Genomic DNA, 20,584 nt, shown 5'->3' with positions numbered 1-20,584 from the left:
GAAGAGATGGGGGACCAGCCTAGCCCAGAGCTGGTCAGGGCTCCCCCATACCCACTCTGGTCCTGTGAGAGTGACCGGGGGTGGGGAGGGACCATCAGGCTAATCGATGTGAGTGTGAGGGTCACTCTGAAAGACGTTCATATCCAGGGTCCACGGTGGAGTTGGAACCAGGGCTGTGTACACAAGCAGAGAGAAAACATTTGCCCCTACGGTAGCCCCCTGGCTCCCTCAATCCGTTTCCCAAACCCTGGCTACCATGGCTGCCAGGCTAGGATGCTGTGGCATGGCATCAGCCCCATGCTGTGATGACGTCAACCTTTAGCTCAACCCTCCGGGTAGGTATAAAAAGGTATGACTGAGACTGCACCAGCCAGATGCTTCAACACCAATTCTTCCTTACAGGACTTCCCCCCCAAATCTTGAAGGATGCAAGAAAGAAGTAGTGTTGCCTAGTGGACCTAGTGGACAGAGCATTGGACAGGCAGTCAGAGGCCTAGGGTTCTAATAACGGCTTCATCTCTTTTTATTTTAAAATGGTATTAGTTATATGCTTACTATGTGTCAAGCATTGTTCTAAGCCCTGGGCAAGTTAATCAGGTTGGACCACAATTCCTGTACTTCATGGGGCTCACAGTCTGAGCAAGAGGGAGGACAGGAGAACTGAGGCACAGAGAAGATGAGTGACTTACCCAAGGTCACACAGCAAGCAATTGGCAGAGCTGGAAATAGAGCCCAGTCCCATGTTCTTTCCACTGGGCCAGGCTGCCTCTCTTCTGGGTGATTTGGGGCAAGCCACCTCACTTCTCTGTGTCTCAGTTCCCTCATCTGTAAAATGGGGACTGAGACTGTGACCCCTGTGTGGGATGGGAACTGTGACCCACACAATAATCTTGGATTCACCCCAGATCTTAGTACAGTGCCTGGAACGTAAAGAGAGCTTAAGAAATACCACAAAAGGAGAGATAAAAGGCATGATCCTTGCCCTCAAAGGCTTCCCAATCTAGTAGGCTAGGTAGTCAAAATGTCATTTACAACTGGGAGGAGAAAAGAATGGAACAATGGTTATATGGATGGGAATCAGCGTAGCTTAGTGAAAAGTGTACGGGCCTTGGAGTCAGAGGTCGTGTGTTCTAATCCCAGCTCTGCCACCTGTCAGCTGTGTGACTTTGGGCAAGTCATCATCATCATCAATCATACTTATTGAGCGCTTACTATGTGCAGAGCACTGTACTAAGCGCTTGGGAAGTACAAATTGGCAACATATAGAGACAGTCCCTACCCAACAGTGGGCTCACAGTCTAAAAGTCACTTAACTTCTCTGTGCCTCGGGTACCTCATCTGTAAAATGGGGATTAAGATTGTTGTCCCCAGGTGGGACAGCCTGATTACCTTCTATTTCCCCCAGTGCCTGGCACATAGTAAGTGCTTAACAAATACTATCATTATTATTGTGATTAGCGCTTGATAATCATATTTTTTGAGTTAGTTGTGCAGAGCACTAAACTGAGTGCTGAGGAGAGTTCCCTATAAAAGAGTTGGTAGACATCTTCCCTGTCCACAGGCAGCTCACCGTCTAAGGAGGAAGCAGACTTTAATCAGTCAAACAATCGGAGACATTTATTCAGTGCTTACTGTGTGCAAAGTCCTGTACTAAATGCTTGGAGGAATACAATATAAATATGTTGGTAGACATGTTTCCTCAAGGAGCTTACAGTCTGGACTAATGAACCTTACCTTTAGCAGCAATATCCTCTTGGTCTGCGGATGCATAAGTCTGGAGATGGTCACAGATAGATGGTGGGAAGAAGTGAATTAGCTAAATCCTCCTAGAGAAGATGGAATTCCAGAGGGCTTTTGAGGGTGGAATCTTCGGGCTGGGGAATTAGAAAGTGTGGATTTCCTGGCCAAAGGAAGGGTGGGAGCCAGAGTTGGGAGGAGGAAGCGTCAAAAGTGAGTCGTGGTAAAAGGGTTCTTTTCGCAGGCTTGGTTGAAGAAAGCAGATAATGAGGAGGAGAGTTAGAACAGGTGAATGGCACTGAAGCCAGTGATCAGACCTTCACTGAAGTCAACTCAAATACAGTCCATTATTCCTCTAGACTGTAAGCTCGTTGTGGTCAGGGACTGTGTCTGTTTATTATTCTATTGTACTTAGTTCAGTGCTCTGCACACAGTAAGTGTTCAATCAATATTACTGAACGAATTAATTTTCCACTTTACAGGAGCTGCTGCAATCCCGTTCCCTGTGCTAGAAGCTGTGTTTGTGTGTGTATGTGTTTGCATGCAAAGTACTGGGTAGTGAAGCAGCGAACAAGTTCAGGCAGTAGGGAGGGTTGAAGACGAAGATTTGAAATATCTCCCTTCAGACTGTAAACTCGATGTGGGCAGGGAATGTGTCTACTAACTCTGTTGAGGTGGCAGAGAGGAGACAATCTCAGGAATTCCCTTTAAATCGACCAAATTAATGTGAAAATACAGATCTGTTCTTATCCCCGCTGGATATGAAACTCAAAGATCATTTTGAATTCAATAACTGTCTAATTTCCATACAGAATCAATCAATCAATCAATCAATCGTATTTATTGAGCGCTTACTATGTGCAGAGCACTGTACTAAGCGCTTGGGAAGTACAAATTGGCATCACATAGAGACAGTCCCTACCCAACAGTGGGCTCACAGTCTAAAAGGGGGAGACAGAGAACAGAACCAAACATACCAACAAAATAAAATAAGTAGGATAGAAATGTACAAGTAAAATAAATAAATAGAGTAATAAATATGTACAACCATATATACATATATACAGGTGCTGTGGGGAAGGGAAGGAGGTAAGACGGGGGGATGGAGAGGGGAACGAGGGGGAGAGGAAAGAAGGGGCTCAGTCTGGGAAGGCCTCCTGGAGGAGGTGAGCTCTCAGCAGGGCCTTGAAGGGAGGAAGAGAGCTAGCTTGGCGGATGGGCAGAGGGAGGGCATTCCAGGCCCAGGGGATGACGTGGGCCGGGGGTCGATGGCGGGACAGGCGAGAGCAAGGTACAGTGAGGAGATTAGTGGTGGAGGAGCGGAGGGTGCGGGCTGGGCAGTAGAAGGAGAGAAGGGAGGTGAGGTAGGAGGGGGCGAGGTGATGGACAGCCTTGAAGCCCAGGGTGAGGAGTTTCTGCTTGATGCGCAGATTGATCGGTAGCCATTGGCGGTTTTTGAGGAGGGGAGTAATATGTCCAGAGCGTTTCTGGACAAAGATAATCCGGGCAGCGGCATGAAGTATGGATTGAAGTGGAGAGAGACACGAGGATGGGAGATCAGAGAGAAGGCTAGTGCAGTAGTCCAGACGGGATAGGATGAGAGCTTGAATGAGCAGGGTAGCGGTATGGATGGAGAGGAAAGGGCGGATCTTGACAATGTTGCGGAGCTGAGACCGGCAGGTTTTGGTGACGGCTTGGATGTGAGGGGTGAATGAGAGAGCGGAGTCGAGGATGACACCAAGGTTGCGGGCTTGTGAGACGGGAAGGATGGTAGTGCCGTCAACAGAGATGGGAAAGTCAGGGAGAGGACAAGGTTTGGGAGGGAAGACAAGGAGCTCAGTCTTCGACATGTTGAGCTTTAGGTGGCGGGCGGACATCCAGATGGAGATGTCCTGAAGGCAGGAGGAGATGCGAGCCTGGAGGGAGGGGGAGAGAGCAGGGGCAGAGATGTAGATCTGGGTGTCATCAGCGTAGAGATGATAGTTGAAGCCGTGGGAGCGAATGAGGTCACCAAGGGAGTGAGTGTATATTGAGAACAGAAGGGGACCAAGCACTGAACCTTGGGGAACCCCCACAGTAAGAGGATGGAACGGGGAGGAGGAGCCTGCAAAAGAGACTGAGAAAGAACGACCGGAGAGATAAGAGGAGAACCAGGAGAGGACGGAGTCTGTGAAGCCAAGGTCAGATAACGTGTTGAGGAGAAGGGGGTGGTCCACAGTGTCAAAGGCAGCTGAGAGGTCGAGGAGGATTAGGACAGAGTATGAGCCGTTGGATTTGGCAAGCAGGAGGTCATTGGTGACTTTTGAGAGCGCAGTTTCCGTGGAATGAAGGGGACAGAAGCCAGACTGGAGGGGGTCGAGGAGAGAGTTGTTGTTGAGGAATTATAGGCAGCGCGTGTAGACAACTCGTTCAAGGAGTTTGGAAAGGAATGGTAGGAGGGATAATGGTAGGAGGGATACAGAAGCACTAGCAGATGTCCTGTCAGTTTCTTCACTCAACCCATCAATGGACTCCAACTTTGGCTCTTACCTCATCCACTGCAGAAAGTCAATGCTGCCTCCCCAAAACGCCCAACGTCTCAGGGTGATGGGATTCTTCCTGCTGGGATTTCCAGAGGTCTGCTCAGAGTGATCATTCAGTCAATCAATGCTTTTTTGCATTTTTTTTCTAACTGGTATTATTTAAGCCCTTGCTATGTGATGGGCACTGAACTAAGCACTTGGGTAGATACAAGTTAATCAGGTTGGACACAGTCCCTGTCCCTCCTGGGGTTCATGGTCTTAGTCCCCATTTTACAGATGAGGTAACTGAGGCCCAGAGAAGTGAAGTGACTTGTCCAAGATCACACAGCAGACAAGTAGCAGAGCTGAAATTAGAACCCATGACCTCCTGACTCCCAGGCCCATGTTCTATCCACTAAGCCATCTAGGCTCCACAACTTCTGAAGCAGAGTTCCACCAGCATCACTAATTGTTCGGGACTAACTCTCAAACTACAAGAAAAGATCAGTGAAGCAGCATAGGCTACTGGAAAGAGCACTTGTTCAGAAGTCAGAGGACCTGGATTCTAATCCCAACTCTGCCAATTCCCTGCTGTGTGACCTTGGGCAAGTCACTTCATTTCTCCACTCCTCAGTTTCCTCATCCGTAAAATGGGGTTCAATACCTGTTCTCACCGCCCCCCCCCCAACTTAGATTTTGAGACCTGTGTGGAACCTGAATGTTTTGTATCTACCCCTGTGCTTAGAAAAGTGCTTGGCACATAGTAAGTGCTTAACGAATTCCATGACAATGAAGTGCTGGATGGTAGTCAATCTCCCAGCATCAAAGTTATTCACACTTGAACACCACTATGTGGGGTGGTGTACAGAGTTGTGCACACAGTAAACATTCAATAAACACTATCGATTGATTGATTGTGTGAGTGATTGATGAAAGGAGAATGAGCAACAGCAGATTAACCAAAAAGCTACTGAATGGAAAGCAGAAACAGAGAAACTGAAAATAAGACGGCAGACAGCAGAACAACGTCTGAGACGATATTTCATCCTGTAGACCAGTTTCAAGGACCAAGAACCACGTGACCAGAGGGTTCTCATGTCTCCTGGGCCACGAGGTCCCTGGGTAGGGCCCCGAGACGGTCCTCCAGGAATTCCACTCAGAGCAGCAGCTACTTTACCTTTGAGGACGGGGTCCATCTGGAGAAGCATCTAGGTGTCTGCGGGAGAGAAGAGAGAGGTTGAGGGCTCCTCGATGTCCCTCCTTGGCTGACCAAACCCAGGAGTCTGAGGGGAGACACGGGACTAGCCCAGTCTGGAAGAGGTAGGCGACACCCAACCCAAGCTGCCCCGGTGAGTGCGCCCTGGGATGGGGATGGAGGGGCGGGGGGAGGCCAGCAGCCCGTTATGAATCTTGCACTCGGCCCCAGGTTGGAGTTCGGGCCAGGGCTGCAATGCAGGCAGTCTTGCCGGAGCAGAAACCAGGCTTTAACAGGGATGAAACAGTGCCAGGTACCACAGCACAAGCCTCTAGTACTGGAATCACTTCCTCTGCTCAGTTTCTCAATCTCAGGGTCTTTGTACCTGGATCAGAACTCATCTGCTATTTGTTCTAGGATGCCTCCTCCATCGTCTTGCTGACATCCCTTCATCGGCCCCCCATCAGCCCTCCGCCATCCTTCCATCATCCCTCTATCGTCCCTTCATCAACGCCCCATCATCCTTCCACCCCCCTAGACTGTCAGCTCGTTATGGGCAGGAAACGTGTCTACCAATTCTGTTGGCTCTTCCTCTCCTCAACGCTTTAGTCCAGTGCTCCACATACAGTAAGTGCCCAGTAAATACCATCTATCAATTAATTAATTCATCCACTCAATCGTATTAATTGTGTGCTTACTGTGTGCAGATCACTGTACTAAGTGCTTGGAAAGTTCAATTCGGCAACAGATTCATTCATTCAATCGAATTATTGAGCAGAGCACACAAGTTGGCAACATATAGAGACGGTCCCTACCCAACAACGGGCTCACAGTCTAGAAGGGGGAGACAGACAACACAACAAACAAGTAGTCTAGAAGGGGGAGAGAGACAACACAACAAAAGTCGACAGGCATCATAGCATCAGAATAGATGAATAGAATCATATATATACATCACTGATAAAATGAATTGGGTAATAAATATGTACAAATATACACAAGTGCTGTGGGTAGAGGAAGGGGGTAGAGCAGAAGGAGGGAGTAGGGGCGATGGGGAGGGGAAGAGGAGCAGAGGAAATAGGGGGCTCAGTCTGTGAAGGCCTCCTGGAGGAAGTGAGATCTCAGAAAGGCTTTGAAGAGAGCTAGTTTGGCAGATGTGAGGAGGGAGGGCATTCCAGGCCAGAGGTAGAACATGGCCAGGAATCGATGGCGGGACAGGCGACAATGAGGCACAGTGAAAAGGTTAGCAGCACCAGAGGAGCTGAGTGTGCAGGTTTGGCTGTAGAAGGAGAGAAGGGAGGTGAGGTAAGAAGGGGCAAGGTGATGGAAAGCTTTGAAGCCAATAGTGAGGAGTTTTTGCTTCATGCGAAAGTTGATAGGCAACCACTGGAGATTTGTGAGGAGGGGAGTGACGTGCCCAAAGCGTTTCTGTAGAAAGGTAATCCGGGCAGCAGAAGGAAGCATAGACTGAAGCGGGAAGAGTCAGGAGGATGGGAGATCAGAAAGGAGGCTGATGCAGTAATCCAGTCGGCATAGGATGAGAGATTGTACCAACAAGGTAGAAGTTTGCATGGAGAGTAAAGGGCGGATCTTGGCGATGTTGTGAAAGTGAGACTGGCAGGTTTTGGTGACTGATTGGATGTGTGGGGTGAATGAGAAAGCAGAGTCAAGGATGGAATGAAGATTGCTGTCTTGTGAGTCAGTAAGGATGGCAGTGCCGTCCACAGTGAGGGGAAAGTCAGGGATAGAACAGGGTTTGGGAGGGAAGATAAGAAACTCGGTCTTGGACATGTTGAGTTTTAGATGGCGGGCGGATATCCATGTGGAATTGTCATGAGGGCAGGAGGAGTTATGAGCCTTGAGGTAGGGAAAGAGAACAGGGGAGGAGATGTAGATTTGGGTGTCATCTGCGTAGAGATGATGCTTGAAGCTCTGGGAGCAAATGAGTTCACCAAGGGAGTGTGTATTGATGGAGAACAGAAGGGGACCAAGAACTGACCCTTGAGGAACCCCTACAGTTAGGAGATGGCGGGGGAGGAGGATCCCGTGAAGGGGACCAGGAGAGGACGTTGTCCATGAAACCAAGGTTGGATAACGTGTTGAGGAGAAGGGGATGGTCAACCGTGTCAAAGACAGCTGAGAGGTCGAGGAGAATTGGGATAGGGTAGGAGCCATTGGATTTGGCAAGAAGGAGGTTATTGGTGATCTTTGAGAGGGCAATTTCTGCGGAGTGGAGGGGACAGAAGCCATCATTTCTCCCACCCCTCTGCCAAGCCCGAGGCGACATATGCAATTGGCGTCCCACGCCACCAGACCCTTCCTTATTTAGCCAGACTTCACTCTGCAGTACATTTTCCTCGTATGTAGACAGTTGCAATTGGATTCCCTGGACCTGCATGTGTGTGTGTGTGTGTGTGTGTGTGTGTGTGTGTGTGTGTACACACGCATGTGTGTGCGTGTGGGTGCGCGTACTCAGGGCAGGGTAGGAGAATTAGGGAGCATATCCCAGACTTTAGGGAAGGGGGACATCTGGGTAGGGAAGAAGGGGGAATGTTCTCCATGTCTCCCTAGGGATCAGGTTTGGGGGTCAGGGAAGAGCCGAATGAGTGACTAGATACGTTCATGGGGGTATGTGTCTACCAAATTGTTTGTATTGTCCTCTCCGAAGTAATTAGCACAGTGCTCTGCACACAGTAAACCCTCAATAAATACGATTGACTCTGTGCGACTGTCCGTCTGTGGGAGAATCCCGGTCTGTGATTGAGCGGGAATACATATGAGGGCATTATGTGTTAGGATATATGAATGTTTAGCTGTAATCCTGTGTGTGAGAATGAATTTGTGTGCTTCAGGGTGCCTTCTAGGGCTGCTATATCCTTCTGTTTTCTGTCCCCTGGGGGTTCGATAAACACCGTTATTACTATTATTAGTCAATCAGCTTAGTACAGTGCTCTCTATACAGTAAGTGCTCAATAACTATGACTGAAGGAATTCATTTTCCACTTTACAGGAGCTGCTACAATTAGGTTCCCTGTACTAGAAGCTGTGTGTGTTTGTGTGTGCATGTTTCTATATGTGAGCATGTATATATATATATATATATATATATATATATACACACACATATATATATATGTATATATATATATATATAATACATATATGTGTGTTTGTGTTTGTATTTGTGTGTGTAGGTATGTGCATGTGAAGTATTGGGTAGGGGAAGCAGCGAACAAGTTCAGGCAGTGTGGAGGGTTGAAGACGACGATAGAAAATGATCTCCCACCAGACTGTAAACTCGATGTGGGCAGGGAATGTGTCTACCAACTCTGTTGGGGTGGCGGAGGGAAGACAGTCTCAGAAAGTCCCTTTATATCCCCTAAAATAATGTGAAAGTCTGGATCTCTCCTTATTCCTGCCAGGTAAGGAACTCAAAGATCATTTTGAATTCAATAACTGTCTCCTCTCCTTAGAGAATCACTAGCAAATGTCCTGTCAGTTTCTTCACTCATCCCATCAATGGACTCAAACTTTGGCTCTTCCCTCATCCACTGCAGAAAGTTAATGCTGCCTCGCAAAAATGCCCAACGTCTCCACGGTGATGGAATTCCTCCTGCTACTGTCTCAGCGGTCCGGGAGCTGCAGCTTGTCCACGCCGTGCTGCTCCTTCTGGTCTACCTGGAGACTCTGATGGGGAATCTCCTTATCTTCGCCATCACCACCTTCGATCGGCGCCTCCACACCCCCTTGTACTTCTTCCTCAGGCACCTGTCTGTCCTCGCCTCTGCCTCATCTCCATCACTGTCCCCAAATCCGTCACCCTGTCCTGACTAATAACAACTCCATCTACTTCTTGGGCTATATGGCTCTGCTTTTATTGGTGAACCTGTTTGGAGCTTCGGAGTAATTTGTCCTCACTGCTATGTCCTACTGCCGCTACACCGCCATCTGCTGCCTCCTACACTACAAGGTCATTATGGACCAAGGGGCCTGTAAGAAGATGGCCGCCACCTCTTTGCTCAGTGGAGTGCTGTTAAGAGTCCTATTCTCAGCTTCGACTTTCTTCCTGGCATTTCGCAGTTCCAACGTCGTCCAGCAGTTCTTCTGTGACATCCCCTCCCTGCTGGAGATCACCTGCTCCGAGGACCACATCGCCATCGATGTGAGCGTGACCATCGGGGTAGCGTTAGCCATCGTCTGTTTCGTCTCTATCCTCATCCTGTATATGCGTATCTTCTGGGCCGGGCTGAGGATGCCAGCTGCCGAGGCCCGGGCCAAAGCCTTCTCCACCTGCTTGCCTCACCTCGTCGTCATTGTCATTGTCATTTCGACAGCCGTCACTGCCCATCAGAAGCCACCCTCAGACTCCTCCTCTACTCTGGACACGCTGGTGTCCATGTTCTGCACAGTGGTACCCCCTGCCCTGAACCACCGCATCTACAGCCTGAGGAACAGGGACATGAAGTCCGCCATCGGGAGAGTCATGAAGTGGAGAATTCCCTACCTTCTTCTCTGGAAAAAACTGTCTAGTGTTGATATTGCGTTACTCAGCTCACTAAGACACCCTAAAGAGAGGTGCATATGAACAGTTGTCTTTTCTGGCTGAAAGGACCTTTTCTCAGGGTCTGGAGGGAAGCCTGTTAAGATCAGTGTGTGATGGATAATCGTGCCTCAGAGGCCATTGCGCTGGGGTCAACACAAGCTAACAGGTAGGATACAGTTTATATCCCACAAAGCGCTCAATCTTCATCCCCATTTAACAAAAGAGGGAACTGAAACCACAGGGAAGTGAAATGACTTCCCCAAGGTCTCACGGTAGACAGGTGGCAGAGCCAGGGTTATCACCCAGGTCCATCTGACTCCCAGACCCGAGCTCTACCCACCTGTCCACGCTGCTTCTCTTGGGTAAGTTATTTAACCTTCATAATAAACAAAATTATTTTTTCCTTCCCAGACCACTGAAGCTCTCCAAAATCTGTCAGTCTCACATGATGTGGAAAGATTCCCTCCTTGTGTTGCATTCCTTAGTATCGATGTCACCTTCTGAGTAAAGGTGACATCTGACTTGCTACCTTTCCTTTCTGAGAATGAATGTGTTATCAGGGCTGTGACTTTGAAGTGAAGTAGTGTGATCTAGTGGAAAGAGCATGGGCCTAAGAGTTATTCATTCGATCGTTTTATTGAGCGCTTACTGTGTGCAGAGCACTGTCAGAGCGCTTGGGTAGACTGTAATCTCACCCAAACTTCCAGGGCTGTTCCACAGTTCCAGAGCCTGGCAGGCGGCTGCCTGATAGCTATGGCTGTGCAATGGATAATAATAATAATATTATTATTTGCTAAGCTCTATGTGCCAGGCACTGTACTAATTACTCGGGTGGCTACAAGCCAATTAAGATGGAGGGTATTGTGAAGGTTGGGGACGCTAGACAACGCCCCCCTTCTGCCATCTCCCTGCCCGGTAGGGGGTCGTGGCCCTGGTCTGAACCCCAACATAGGTCCCGAGTGTGAACATTTCCTCAGACTGGCTCTGACTCTTCCATCCGCCTCCTTGTCACTCCCAATCCCTCCACCGCCCCCCCACCTCCACCAAAGTCACTCTCACAGAGGCAGCGTTGGTCTGAGGGGCCCTGACCTCCATCTCCTGATCTCGCCCCCTCCTACCTCACCTCCCTTCTCTCCTTCTACTGCCCAGCCCGCACTCTCCGCTCCTCTGCCGCTAATCTCCTCACCGTACCTCGTTCTCGCCTGTCCCGCCATCGACCCCCAGCCCACGTCATCCCCCGGGCCTGGAATGCCCTCCCTCTGCCCATCCGCCAAGCTAGCTCTCTTCCTCCCTTCAAGGCCCTGCTGAGAGCTCACCTCCTCCAGGAGGCCTTCCCAGACTGAGCCCCTTCCTTCCTCTCCCCCTCGTCCCCCTCTCCATCCCCCCATCTTACCTCCTTCCCTTCCCCACAGCACCTGTATGTATGTATATATGGTTGTACATATTTATTACTCTATTTATTTATTTATTTATTTTACTTGTACATATCTATCCTATTTATTTTATTTTGTTGGTATGTTTGGTTTTGTTCTCTGTCTCCCCCTTTTAGACTGTGAGCCCACTGTTGGGTAGGGACTGTCTCTATGTGTTGCCAATTCGTACTTCCCAAGCGCTTAGTACAGTGCTCTGCACATAGTAAGCGCTCAATAAATACGATTGATGATGATGATGATGATGAATGATCTCCCCTTGGTGTTCTGAGTGGGGCAGGTAATGAAGTCTCCAAAAAGCTGGCTACCGCACTTGGCACAGAAGATGTGCTAAATAAATTGCAGTGATGGACTACTGGATTGATGTATGGTTAGATGGTTGGATGAGAGCTGATGGATCTGAGCAGTTGGATGGGATCTGTAGCCATCTTTTACCCTCCTTCTTCCAACAGTCGTACTTACCCTAAGAGTGCACCTTATTCTCCACCTCTTCAAAGCCTTACTGAAGGACATCTCCTCCAAGAGGCCTTCCCTGGTGAAGTCCTCTTTTCCTTTTCTTCCAATCCCTTTTGCTCTCTTTATTCACCCCCCTCCCAGCCCCACATCACTTATGTCCATATCTGTATTGTATTTATCCATATTAATGTCTGTCTCCCACTTCGGAGTGTACACTCACTGTAGGCAGATAATGTGTCTGTTATATTGTAATATTATACTCTCCCAAGTGCTTGGTACAGTGCTCTGCATACCGTAAGCACTCAGTAAATACGATTGACTGACTCCTAAATTATTTTTATTATTATTATTATCATCATCATCATCCTTATTCAAAAGTATTTACTGAGCACTTACTATGTGCAGAGCACTCTACTAACAACTTGGGAAAGTACATTACAACAAAATCAGCCAGCACGTTGCCTGCTCACAATAAACTAGCAGTCTAGAAGAGCAACTAATTGAATATTTGGTCAGCACACTGGATGAAATCACCCAGACATGGGGCAGTTGGGAGGCTGAAATGTCTTGGATATTAGATCAGGATTCCACCGGCCATCCCTCTTACCCCCGATACTTTAGGAAAAAATCAAAGCAGTGCAGGGAATCATTGTGGTCAATCCATCTGGATTATAATCCCGGCTCTGCCACTAGTCTGTTTTGTGGCTTTGGGCAAGTCCGTTCACTTCCCTGGCCCCCAGTTACCTCATCTGTAAAATATGGATTGTGACTGTGAGTGCCACATGGGACAGGGGACTGTGTTCAACCCGATTTGCTTGTATCCACCCCAGTGCTTAGTACAGTGCCCGGCACAAAGAAAGTGCTCAAAAATACCATAATAATAATAATAATAATTGTTATTATTATTATTAACCCACCTGGAAGATAATAATAAAGATACCATAGAAAGCAATTACAAGTCCCTCTAAATATACTGTTGCAAGGCTCTGCAGGGGGTAGCTGGATTTAATCCAGGAAGTATAAATTTATGGACTCCTGATCATAATCATAATTATCATAACCGTAATTATCAACATTATCATTATAGTCTTTATTAACAGTTTAAATGCAAAAGGGTGTAACAAGTGCTGAGTAGATAACAAAATGATCAGTTCAGACAACGGCCCTGGCCATAAGAATCTCAGAAAATAAGAGAAAGAGAAAGCATGTGTCAAATCCTCATGTTTACAGAAAGGCCCGGAGATGTTAAGTTGGTCACCCAAAGTAACACAGCTGGTCAGGGGCATTGTTGGCATTAGAACTCATATCATGGCTCCCAGTGGCATGATCAATTCCCTCTAGACTGTAAGCTCCTTGTGGGCAGCAAAACTGCCTACCAAATCTTTTCTTTATCTTCCCCTCCAAACCCTGTCCTCCCCTTGATTTTCCTATCACCATAGGTGACCCACCATCCTTCCTGTCTCACAAACCCATAACCCTGACATTATTCTCGGCTCCTATCTCTCATTCAGCCCACAAATTCAATCCATCACTAATTTCTGTTGGTTCCACCTTCACGACATCGCTAAAATCTGCCCTTTCCTTTCCATCTGAACTGCTACCACGTTAATCCAATCCCTTATTCTATCTCACCTTGATTACTTTATCAGCCTCCTTGCTGACCTGCCATGCCTCCTATCTCTCCCCACTCCAGTCCATACTTTACTCTGCTGCCCGGATCATTTTTCTATAAAAACTTTCAGTCCATGTTTCCCCACTCCTTGGAAACCTCCAACATTTGCCCATGCACCTTCACATTAAACGAAAACTCCTCACCACTGGCTTTAAAGCACTCAAAAACCTGCCCCCTCCTACCTCACTACAACCCACTACAACCTCACGACTCTCCAACTACAAACCAGACAGCGTGCCTTGCTCCTGTAGTAAATATGATTGATTGACTGATGGATTGAATATCAGCACACGGAAACTGACATTTCGACCTAAAGAAGTCTGAGGGATTCACCTTTTTAAGACTGTCCATAGAGCAGCTTTCAAGTCCCGGTTCCTCAGGCTGTAGATGAGAGGGTTCAGGGCCGGGGGCATGACGACGTAGAACACGGACAGCAGCAGGTCGAACACGGTGGAAGAGTGTGAGGGCGGCTTGAGATAACCAACCATGCCTGTGGAGAGGAAGACGGTGAAGACGACGAGATGGGGAAGGCAGGTGGAGAAGGCTCTGGCCCGGCCTTCGGCGGCTGGCATCCTCAGAACGGCCCAGAAAATGTGCACGTACGAGGTGACAATGGAAATGAAGCCTACGGCACATATGGCTAGCGCTAAGGTCACACCCACGTTGATGGCGGAGTGGTCTTCAGAGCAGGTGATCTTTAGCAGGGAGGGGACGTCACAGAAGAACTGCTGGACAACGTTGGACCCGCAGAAGGACAAGGAGAAGATCGAAGCTGAAAACAAGACCCCCATCAGCCCTCCACTGAGCCAGGATACGGCCGCCATCTTCCCACAAGCCCCTGCTTTCATGATGACCTCGTAGCGCAGGGGGAGGCAAATGGCGACGTAGCGGTCATAGGACATGACCATAAGGATGAAAAACTCCGAGACCGCAAACAGGACCACCAGAAGGAGCTGAATGGCACAGTTCAAGAAGGAGATGGACCGGCAGTTAGTCAAGGAGATGGTGACGGATTTGGGGACGGTGATGGAGATGAGACAGATGTCGATGAGGGACAGGTTCCTGAGGAAGAAGTACATGGGGGTGTGGAGGCGTCTGTCGAGGGCGGTGATGGCAATGATAAGGAGATTTCCCATCAGGGTCGCCAGGTAGACCAGGAGGAACAGCACAGCGTGCACCAGCTGCAGCTCCCGGACCTCCGAGAATCCCAGCAGCAGGAATTCCCTCACCCTGGAGCTGTTGGACATTTCTGGGGGGATGATGGCGACTTCCTGCACAGGAATAGGGAAGACTTCAATTCACAGGACTTGATGGTACTGATAAAAGAATCAACATTAATTCCCATAGGAGTAAATCAATCATTTGTATGTATTGAGCAACTACAGAATTCAATAGTATTGGTACAAATGATCCCTGCTGTCAAGGAATTCCAAGCTCACAGTCTTGTAGGAGTGGCATAGTATAGTGGAAAGAGCACAGTCCTTGGAGTCGGAGGACTTGGGTTCTAATTCTGACTCTACCACCTGCCTGCTCTGTGACCTTGGGCAGCATACTAAACTTCTCTGAGCCTCAGATTCCTCGTTTATAAAATGGAAATTCAAGGCCTGTTCTCCCTTCTACTGAAATTGTGAGCCCCATGTGGGGTAGAGACCGTTACCTACCTGATTACTGTGCATCTACCCCTGTACATACTACTGTGCTTGATGCATAATTAGCATTTAACAAGAGCCACGAGTATTTGGGGAGACAGAAACTAAAATAAATTGCAGATAGGAGAGTACCAGAGAGCACAAAGTGATGAACTGCTGTGAAATGTTGTAGGTCAATCAACGTATTTATTGAACAGTTACTGTGCGCAAAGCACTGTACTAAATGTTCGGGAGAGTCCAACATAATGGAGTTGGTACATACGTTCCCTGCCTTCCACGAGCTTAAAGCCTAGAAGTGATTTTATACTCAAACTAACCTCCTCAGCCCCTCTCAGGATCTCACCTGGAGAGTTCTGAGTCTTGACTTGGTGACCTCATTCGCTCCCACGGCTTCAACTATCATCTCTACGCTGATGATACCCAAATCTACATCTCTGCCCCTGCTCTCTCCCCCTCCCTCCAGGCTCGCATCTCCTCCTGCCTTCAGGACATCTCCATCTGTATGTCGCCCGCCACCTAAAACTCAACATGTCCAAGACTGAACTCCTTGTCTTCCCTCCCAAACCCTGCCCTCTCCCTGACTTTCCCATCTCTGTTGAAGGCACTACCATCCTTCCCGTCTGACAAGCCCGCAACCTTGGTGTCCTCCTCGACTCCGCTCTCTCATTCACCCCTCACATCCAATCCGTCACCAAAACCTGCCGGTCTCACCCCCGTAATATTGCCAAGATCCGCCCTTTCCTCTCCATCCAAACTGCTACCCTTCTCGTTCAAGCTCTCATCCTATCCCGTCTGGACTACTGTATCAGCCTCCTCTCCGATCTCCCATCCTCTTGTCTCTCCCCACTTCAATCCATACTTCACGCCCTGCCCGGATTTTCTTTGTCTGGAAATGCTCTGGACATGGTACTCCCCTCCTCAAAAATCTCCAGTGGCTACAAATCAACCTACACATCAGGCAGAAAATACTCACCCTCGGCTTCAAGGCTGTCCATCACCTCGCCCCCTCCTACTTCACCTCCCTTCTCTCCTTCTACAGCCCAGCCCGCACCCTCCGCTCCTCTACCGCTGATCTCCTCACCGTGCCTCGTTCTCGCCTGTCCCGCCGTCGACCCCCGGCCCACGTCATCCCCCTGGCCTGGAATGCCCTCCCTCCCAACATCCGCCAAGCTAGCCCTCTTCCCCCCTTCAAGGCCCTACTGAGAGCTCACCTCCTCTAGGAGGCCTTCCCAGACTGAGACCCCTCCTTCCTCGTCCCCTCCTCCCCCTCTCCATCCCCCCGCCTTACCTCCTTCCCTTCCCCCAGCACCTGTATATATGTTTGTACATATTTATTACTCTATTCATTTATTTATTTCACTTGTACATATCTATTCTATTTATTTTATTTTCTTAATATGTTTGGTTTTGTTCTCTGTCTCCCCCTTCTACACTGTGAGCCTACTGTTGGGTAGGGACCGTCTCTATACGTTGCCAACTTGTACTTCCCAAGCGCTTAGTACAGCGCTCCGCATACGGTAAGGGCTCAATAAATACGATTGATTGATTGATTGATTGGCTATGGTAGGGAGAGTCAAGCAGAGGCTACCTATTCTATTCCTAACTTGGCCAGTGGCGAGTGAATGGAAGGCAATCTGCTACAAGTCAAAACTCACCTGTGCTGGGCGGCAACAGCATGGGAGAGCGTCGAGGGCAGAGACACAAGTTTACTTCATGGAAGAAGGCAATGGTAAACTACTATCATACGTTTACCAAGAAGGCTTTATGGATAAACTACCAGTAGTCATTCTGGTATGTGTATCCATAGTTTTCTTTGTAAACATAAAGAAGTGGTTTACCATCGCCGTCTTCCACACAGTGAAAAACTGAGTCTCTGCCTTTGTCTTTGATCCACATTTTGATCATTTGTTCATCTGCCTTTACTCTTTCCCATGCCGCTGCTGCCCAGCACAGGTAAATCAACTTTGTCTGATGCTTCCGCCTAGACCTTTCCGTCATAGGTAACCCTAGCGAGAGTATCTCTCAATGGCGTAGCTCTAAGCTACATTGGCGTACACGAACTCTCCTTCCACAGTAAGGCATTGATTCATAGGAGAACGTCCATTCAGAAGAATTGATTATGGTACCGGGTTTTTACCCAGATTCAGTCACACCCTCTCATCCCTGAAAATCATGTTCCCACTGAAACCATTTTTGACGTACAGGAACCACTGACAACCAAAGTGAATGTGGCATCGTGCCTATTCTCCGTTGTAGCATCAGAGCCTGGCAGGTGGTTGCCATGGTAGCCAGGGTAGGGATGCTGGAAGGAGGAGAGCTGTGTCGGTAATGGGGACACTGGTGGATAGAGTACGGTCCTGGGAGTCAGAAGGATGTGGGTCCTAATCCCGGCTCCTTCATAAGCCTGCTGTGTGACCTTGGGCATGTCACTTCACTTCCCTGTGTCTCGGTTACCTCATCTGTAAAATGGGGTTGAGCGTGAGCCCCATGATGGACAGGGACTGTGTCCATCCTGATTAATTTGTATCTACCCTAGCGCTTAGAACAGCGCTTGGCACACAGTAAACGCTTAACAGGTACCAAAAGTATTTATTATTTATTACTTTAGGCAAGTCATTCCCCTCCTACAAGGCTGTCCTGTTTGGGGTACGGTCTTGCTCTTTACTGGTCTCTTTCCCCTTCTATTCATTCATTCATTCAATCATATTTGTTGAGCGCCTACTATGTGCAGAGCACTGTACTAAGCGCTTGGGAAGTATATATCGGCAACATATGTACTTACCCAACAACGGATTCACAGTCTAGTAGGGGAAGACAGACAACAAAACAAAACAAGTAAACAGGTGTGAATACCATCAGAATAAATAGAATTATAGCTATATACACATCATTAATAAAATAAATAGAGTAATGATGTGTATACATCAAATAAATATAATAATAATATGTACAAATAAAATAGTGTAATTAATATTTACATATATGTATATATATATATACACACACACACAAGTGCTGTGGGGATGGGAAGGGGGTAGGGCAGAGGGAGAGAGGATGGCGTTAAGGAGGGGAGGAGGAGGAGAGGAAAAAGGGGAGGCTCAGTCTGGGAAGGCCTCCTGGAAGAGGTGAGCTCTCCGTAGGGATTTGAAGGGAGAAAGAGAGCTTGCTTGGCGGATATGTGGAGGGAGAGTATTCCAGGCCAGAGGTAGGACGTGGGCCAGAGGTTGATGGCGGGACGAGAACGAGGTACAGTGAGGAGGTTAGCGGCAGAGGAGCGGAGGGTGTGGGCTGGGCTGTAGAAGGAAAGAAGGGAGGTGAGGTAGGAGGGGGCGAGGTGATGGAGAGCCTTGATGCCTAGAATATCTTATTGCTTGGATTGAAGGTTGATAGGCAACCACTGGAGATTTTTGAGGAGGGGAGTAACATGCCCAGAGCGTTTCTGCCACAAAGATGATCCGGGCAGCAGCGTGAATGATAGACTGAAGTGGGGAGAGACAGGAGGATGGGAGATCAGAAAGGAGGCTAATGCAATAATCCTGTCGGGGTAGGATGAGAGATTGAATCAGCAACGTAGCGGTTTGGATGGAGAGGAAAGGGCGGATTTTGGCTAAGATGTGGAGGTGAGACTGGCAGGTTTTGGTGACAGATTGGATGTTTGGGGTGAATGGGAGAGTGGAGTCAAGGATTACACCGAGATTGCGGGTTTGCGAGACAGGAAGGATGGTAGTGCCATCCACAATGACGGAAAAGTCAGGGAGAGGAAAGAGTTAGGGAGGGAAGATAAGGAGCTCAGTCTTGGACATGTTGAGTTTTAGATGGTGAGCAAAATCTAGATAGAGATGTCCTGAAGCCAGACGGAGATACGAGCCTGGAGGAAGGGAGAGAGAACAGGGGTGTAGATGTAGATTTGGGTCTCATCAGCGTAGAGATGATAGCTGAAGCCGTGGGAGTGAATGAGTTCACCAAGGGAGTGATTGTAGATGGAGAACAGAAGGGGACCAATAACTGACCCTTGAGGAACTCCAACAGTAAGGGTATGGGGAGGGGAGGAAGACCCTGCGAAGGAGGCTGAGAATGAATGGCCAGAGAGATAAGAAGAGAACCAAGAGAGGGTGAAATCTGTGAAGACAAGGTTGGATAGCTTGTTGAGGAGAAGGGGGTGGTCCACAGTTCAAAGGCAGCTGAGAGGTCGACGAGGATTAGGATAGACTAGGAGCCATTGGATTTAACAAGAAGGAGGTCATTGCTGACCTTTGACGGGGCAGTTTAGGTGGAGTGGAGGGGACGTAAGCCAGATGGGAGAGGGTCTAAGAGAGAGTTGGACTTGAGGAAGTCGAGGCAGTGCATGTAAGTAAGGGTAAGAGGGAAGTAGGGTGGTAACTGGAAGGGCAGTGGGGCCAAGGGTAGGTCTAGGAGAGAGTTGGAATTGTGGAATTCGAGACTGTGCGCACCCCTTGTGGGTAGGGATTGTCTCTGTTGCTGAATTGTACTTTCCAAGCACTTAGTACAGTGCTCTGCACACAGTAAGCGCTCAATAAATACGATTGAATGAATGAATCAACTCTAACCTGTTCCCCGAGTGCGATAATCTCCCCAGAATCTCTCCATCTCTGGCTTCATCCTTCTGGTTCCATCCTGCCTCTCTCCAGCTCCACTCACTCTCACTAGGGCAGCTGGAGCTGACCGGGGGCACTGACCTCCCCTGGACTAGGCTGGTATCCTCTTTCTCTTCGGATTTCTGGGTTCAGTCAGTCACAAATGTACAGACCAGGATACCTCAGCCACTCTCCACTCTCCCATGGATGCTGACCTGCTCTCCAGACTGTCCCTGTCTCCGTAAATAGAGCAGTCGATGCTCTGACTGGAGGACCGGCTTGGGTCCCTGTGGAAGGACCTCGTAGCCAGGCGACGCGGGAACCCTCTGGAGATTAGGACCGGGAACTCCCAACAGCAGCATTGGTCCTGGCCCGTGAGGTACCCATGGCAACAATAGCATCATCTTCTACATTCACATACTCTTACTCAGAGAGAGAGAGAGTCAGGGAGAGAGTTATATGCTTCTTAATAATCAATCAATCAATCAATCATATTTATTGAGCGCTTACCGTGTGCAGAGCACTTTACTAAGCGCTTGGGAAGTACAAGTTGGCAACACATAGAGATGGTCCCTATCAAACAGTGGGCTCACAGTCTAGAAGGGGGAGACAGAGAACAAAACAAAACATATTAACAAAATAAAATAAGTAGAATAGATATGTACAAGTAAAATAAGTAAATAGAGTAATAAATACGTACAAACATATATACATATATACAGGTGCTGAGGGGAAGGGAAGGAGGTAAGGCGGGGGGGATGGAGAGGGAGAATAGGGGGAGAGGAAGGAGGGGTCTCAGTCTGGGA

The 20,584-nt window shown here is 48.5% G+C and overlaps 1 protein-coding gene across 1 annotated transcript; it reads right to left on the bottom strand.

The window, feature by feature from the left end:
* Positions 1-13,863: 13,863 nt before the first annotated feature.
* On the bottom strand, positions 13,864-14,781 carry LOC119945109 (olfactory receptor 14A2-like). Its single transcript, XM_038766135.1, has one exon. The coding sequence runs from the start codon at positions 14,779-14,781 to the stop codon at positions 13,864-13,866; it is 918 nt and encodes a 305-aa protein (XP_038622063.1).
* Positions 14,782-20,584: the final 5,803 nt, after the last annotated feature.

The sequence above is a fragment of the Tachyglossus aculeatus genome, chromosome 24 (assembly GCF_015852505.1).
Source record: "Tachyglossus aculeatus isolate mTacAcu1 chromosome 24, mTacAcu1.pri, whole genome shotgun sequence".
Classification (NCBI taxonomy): domain Eukaryota; kingdom Metazoa; phylum Chordata; class Mammalia; order Monotremata; family Tachyglossidae; genus Tachyglossus; species Tachyglossus aculeatus.
Note: the sequence above shows the minus strand (reverse complement) of the source record. Positions and strands in the feature narration are given on the sequence as shown.

What these genes read in the sequence shown, in the direction of transcription:
- LOC119945109 (XM_038766135.1), bottom strand. Translation starts at nt 14,781, where the DNA reads ATGTCCAACAGCTCCAGGGTGAGGGAATTCCTGCTGCTGGGATTCTCG.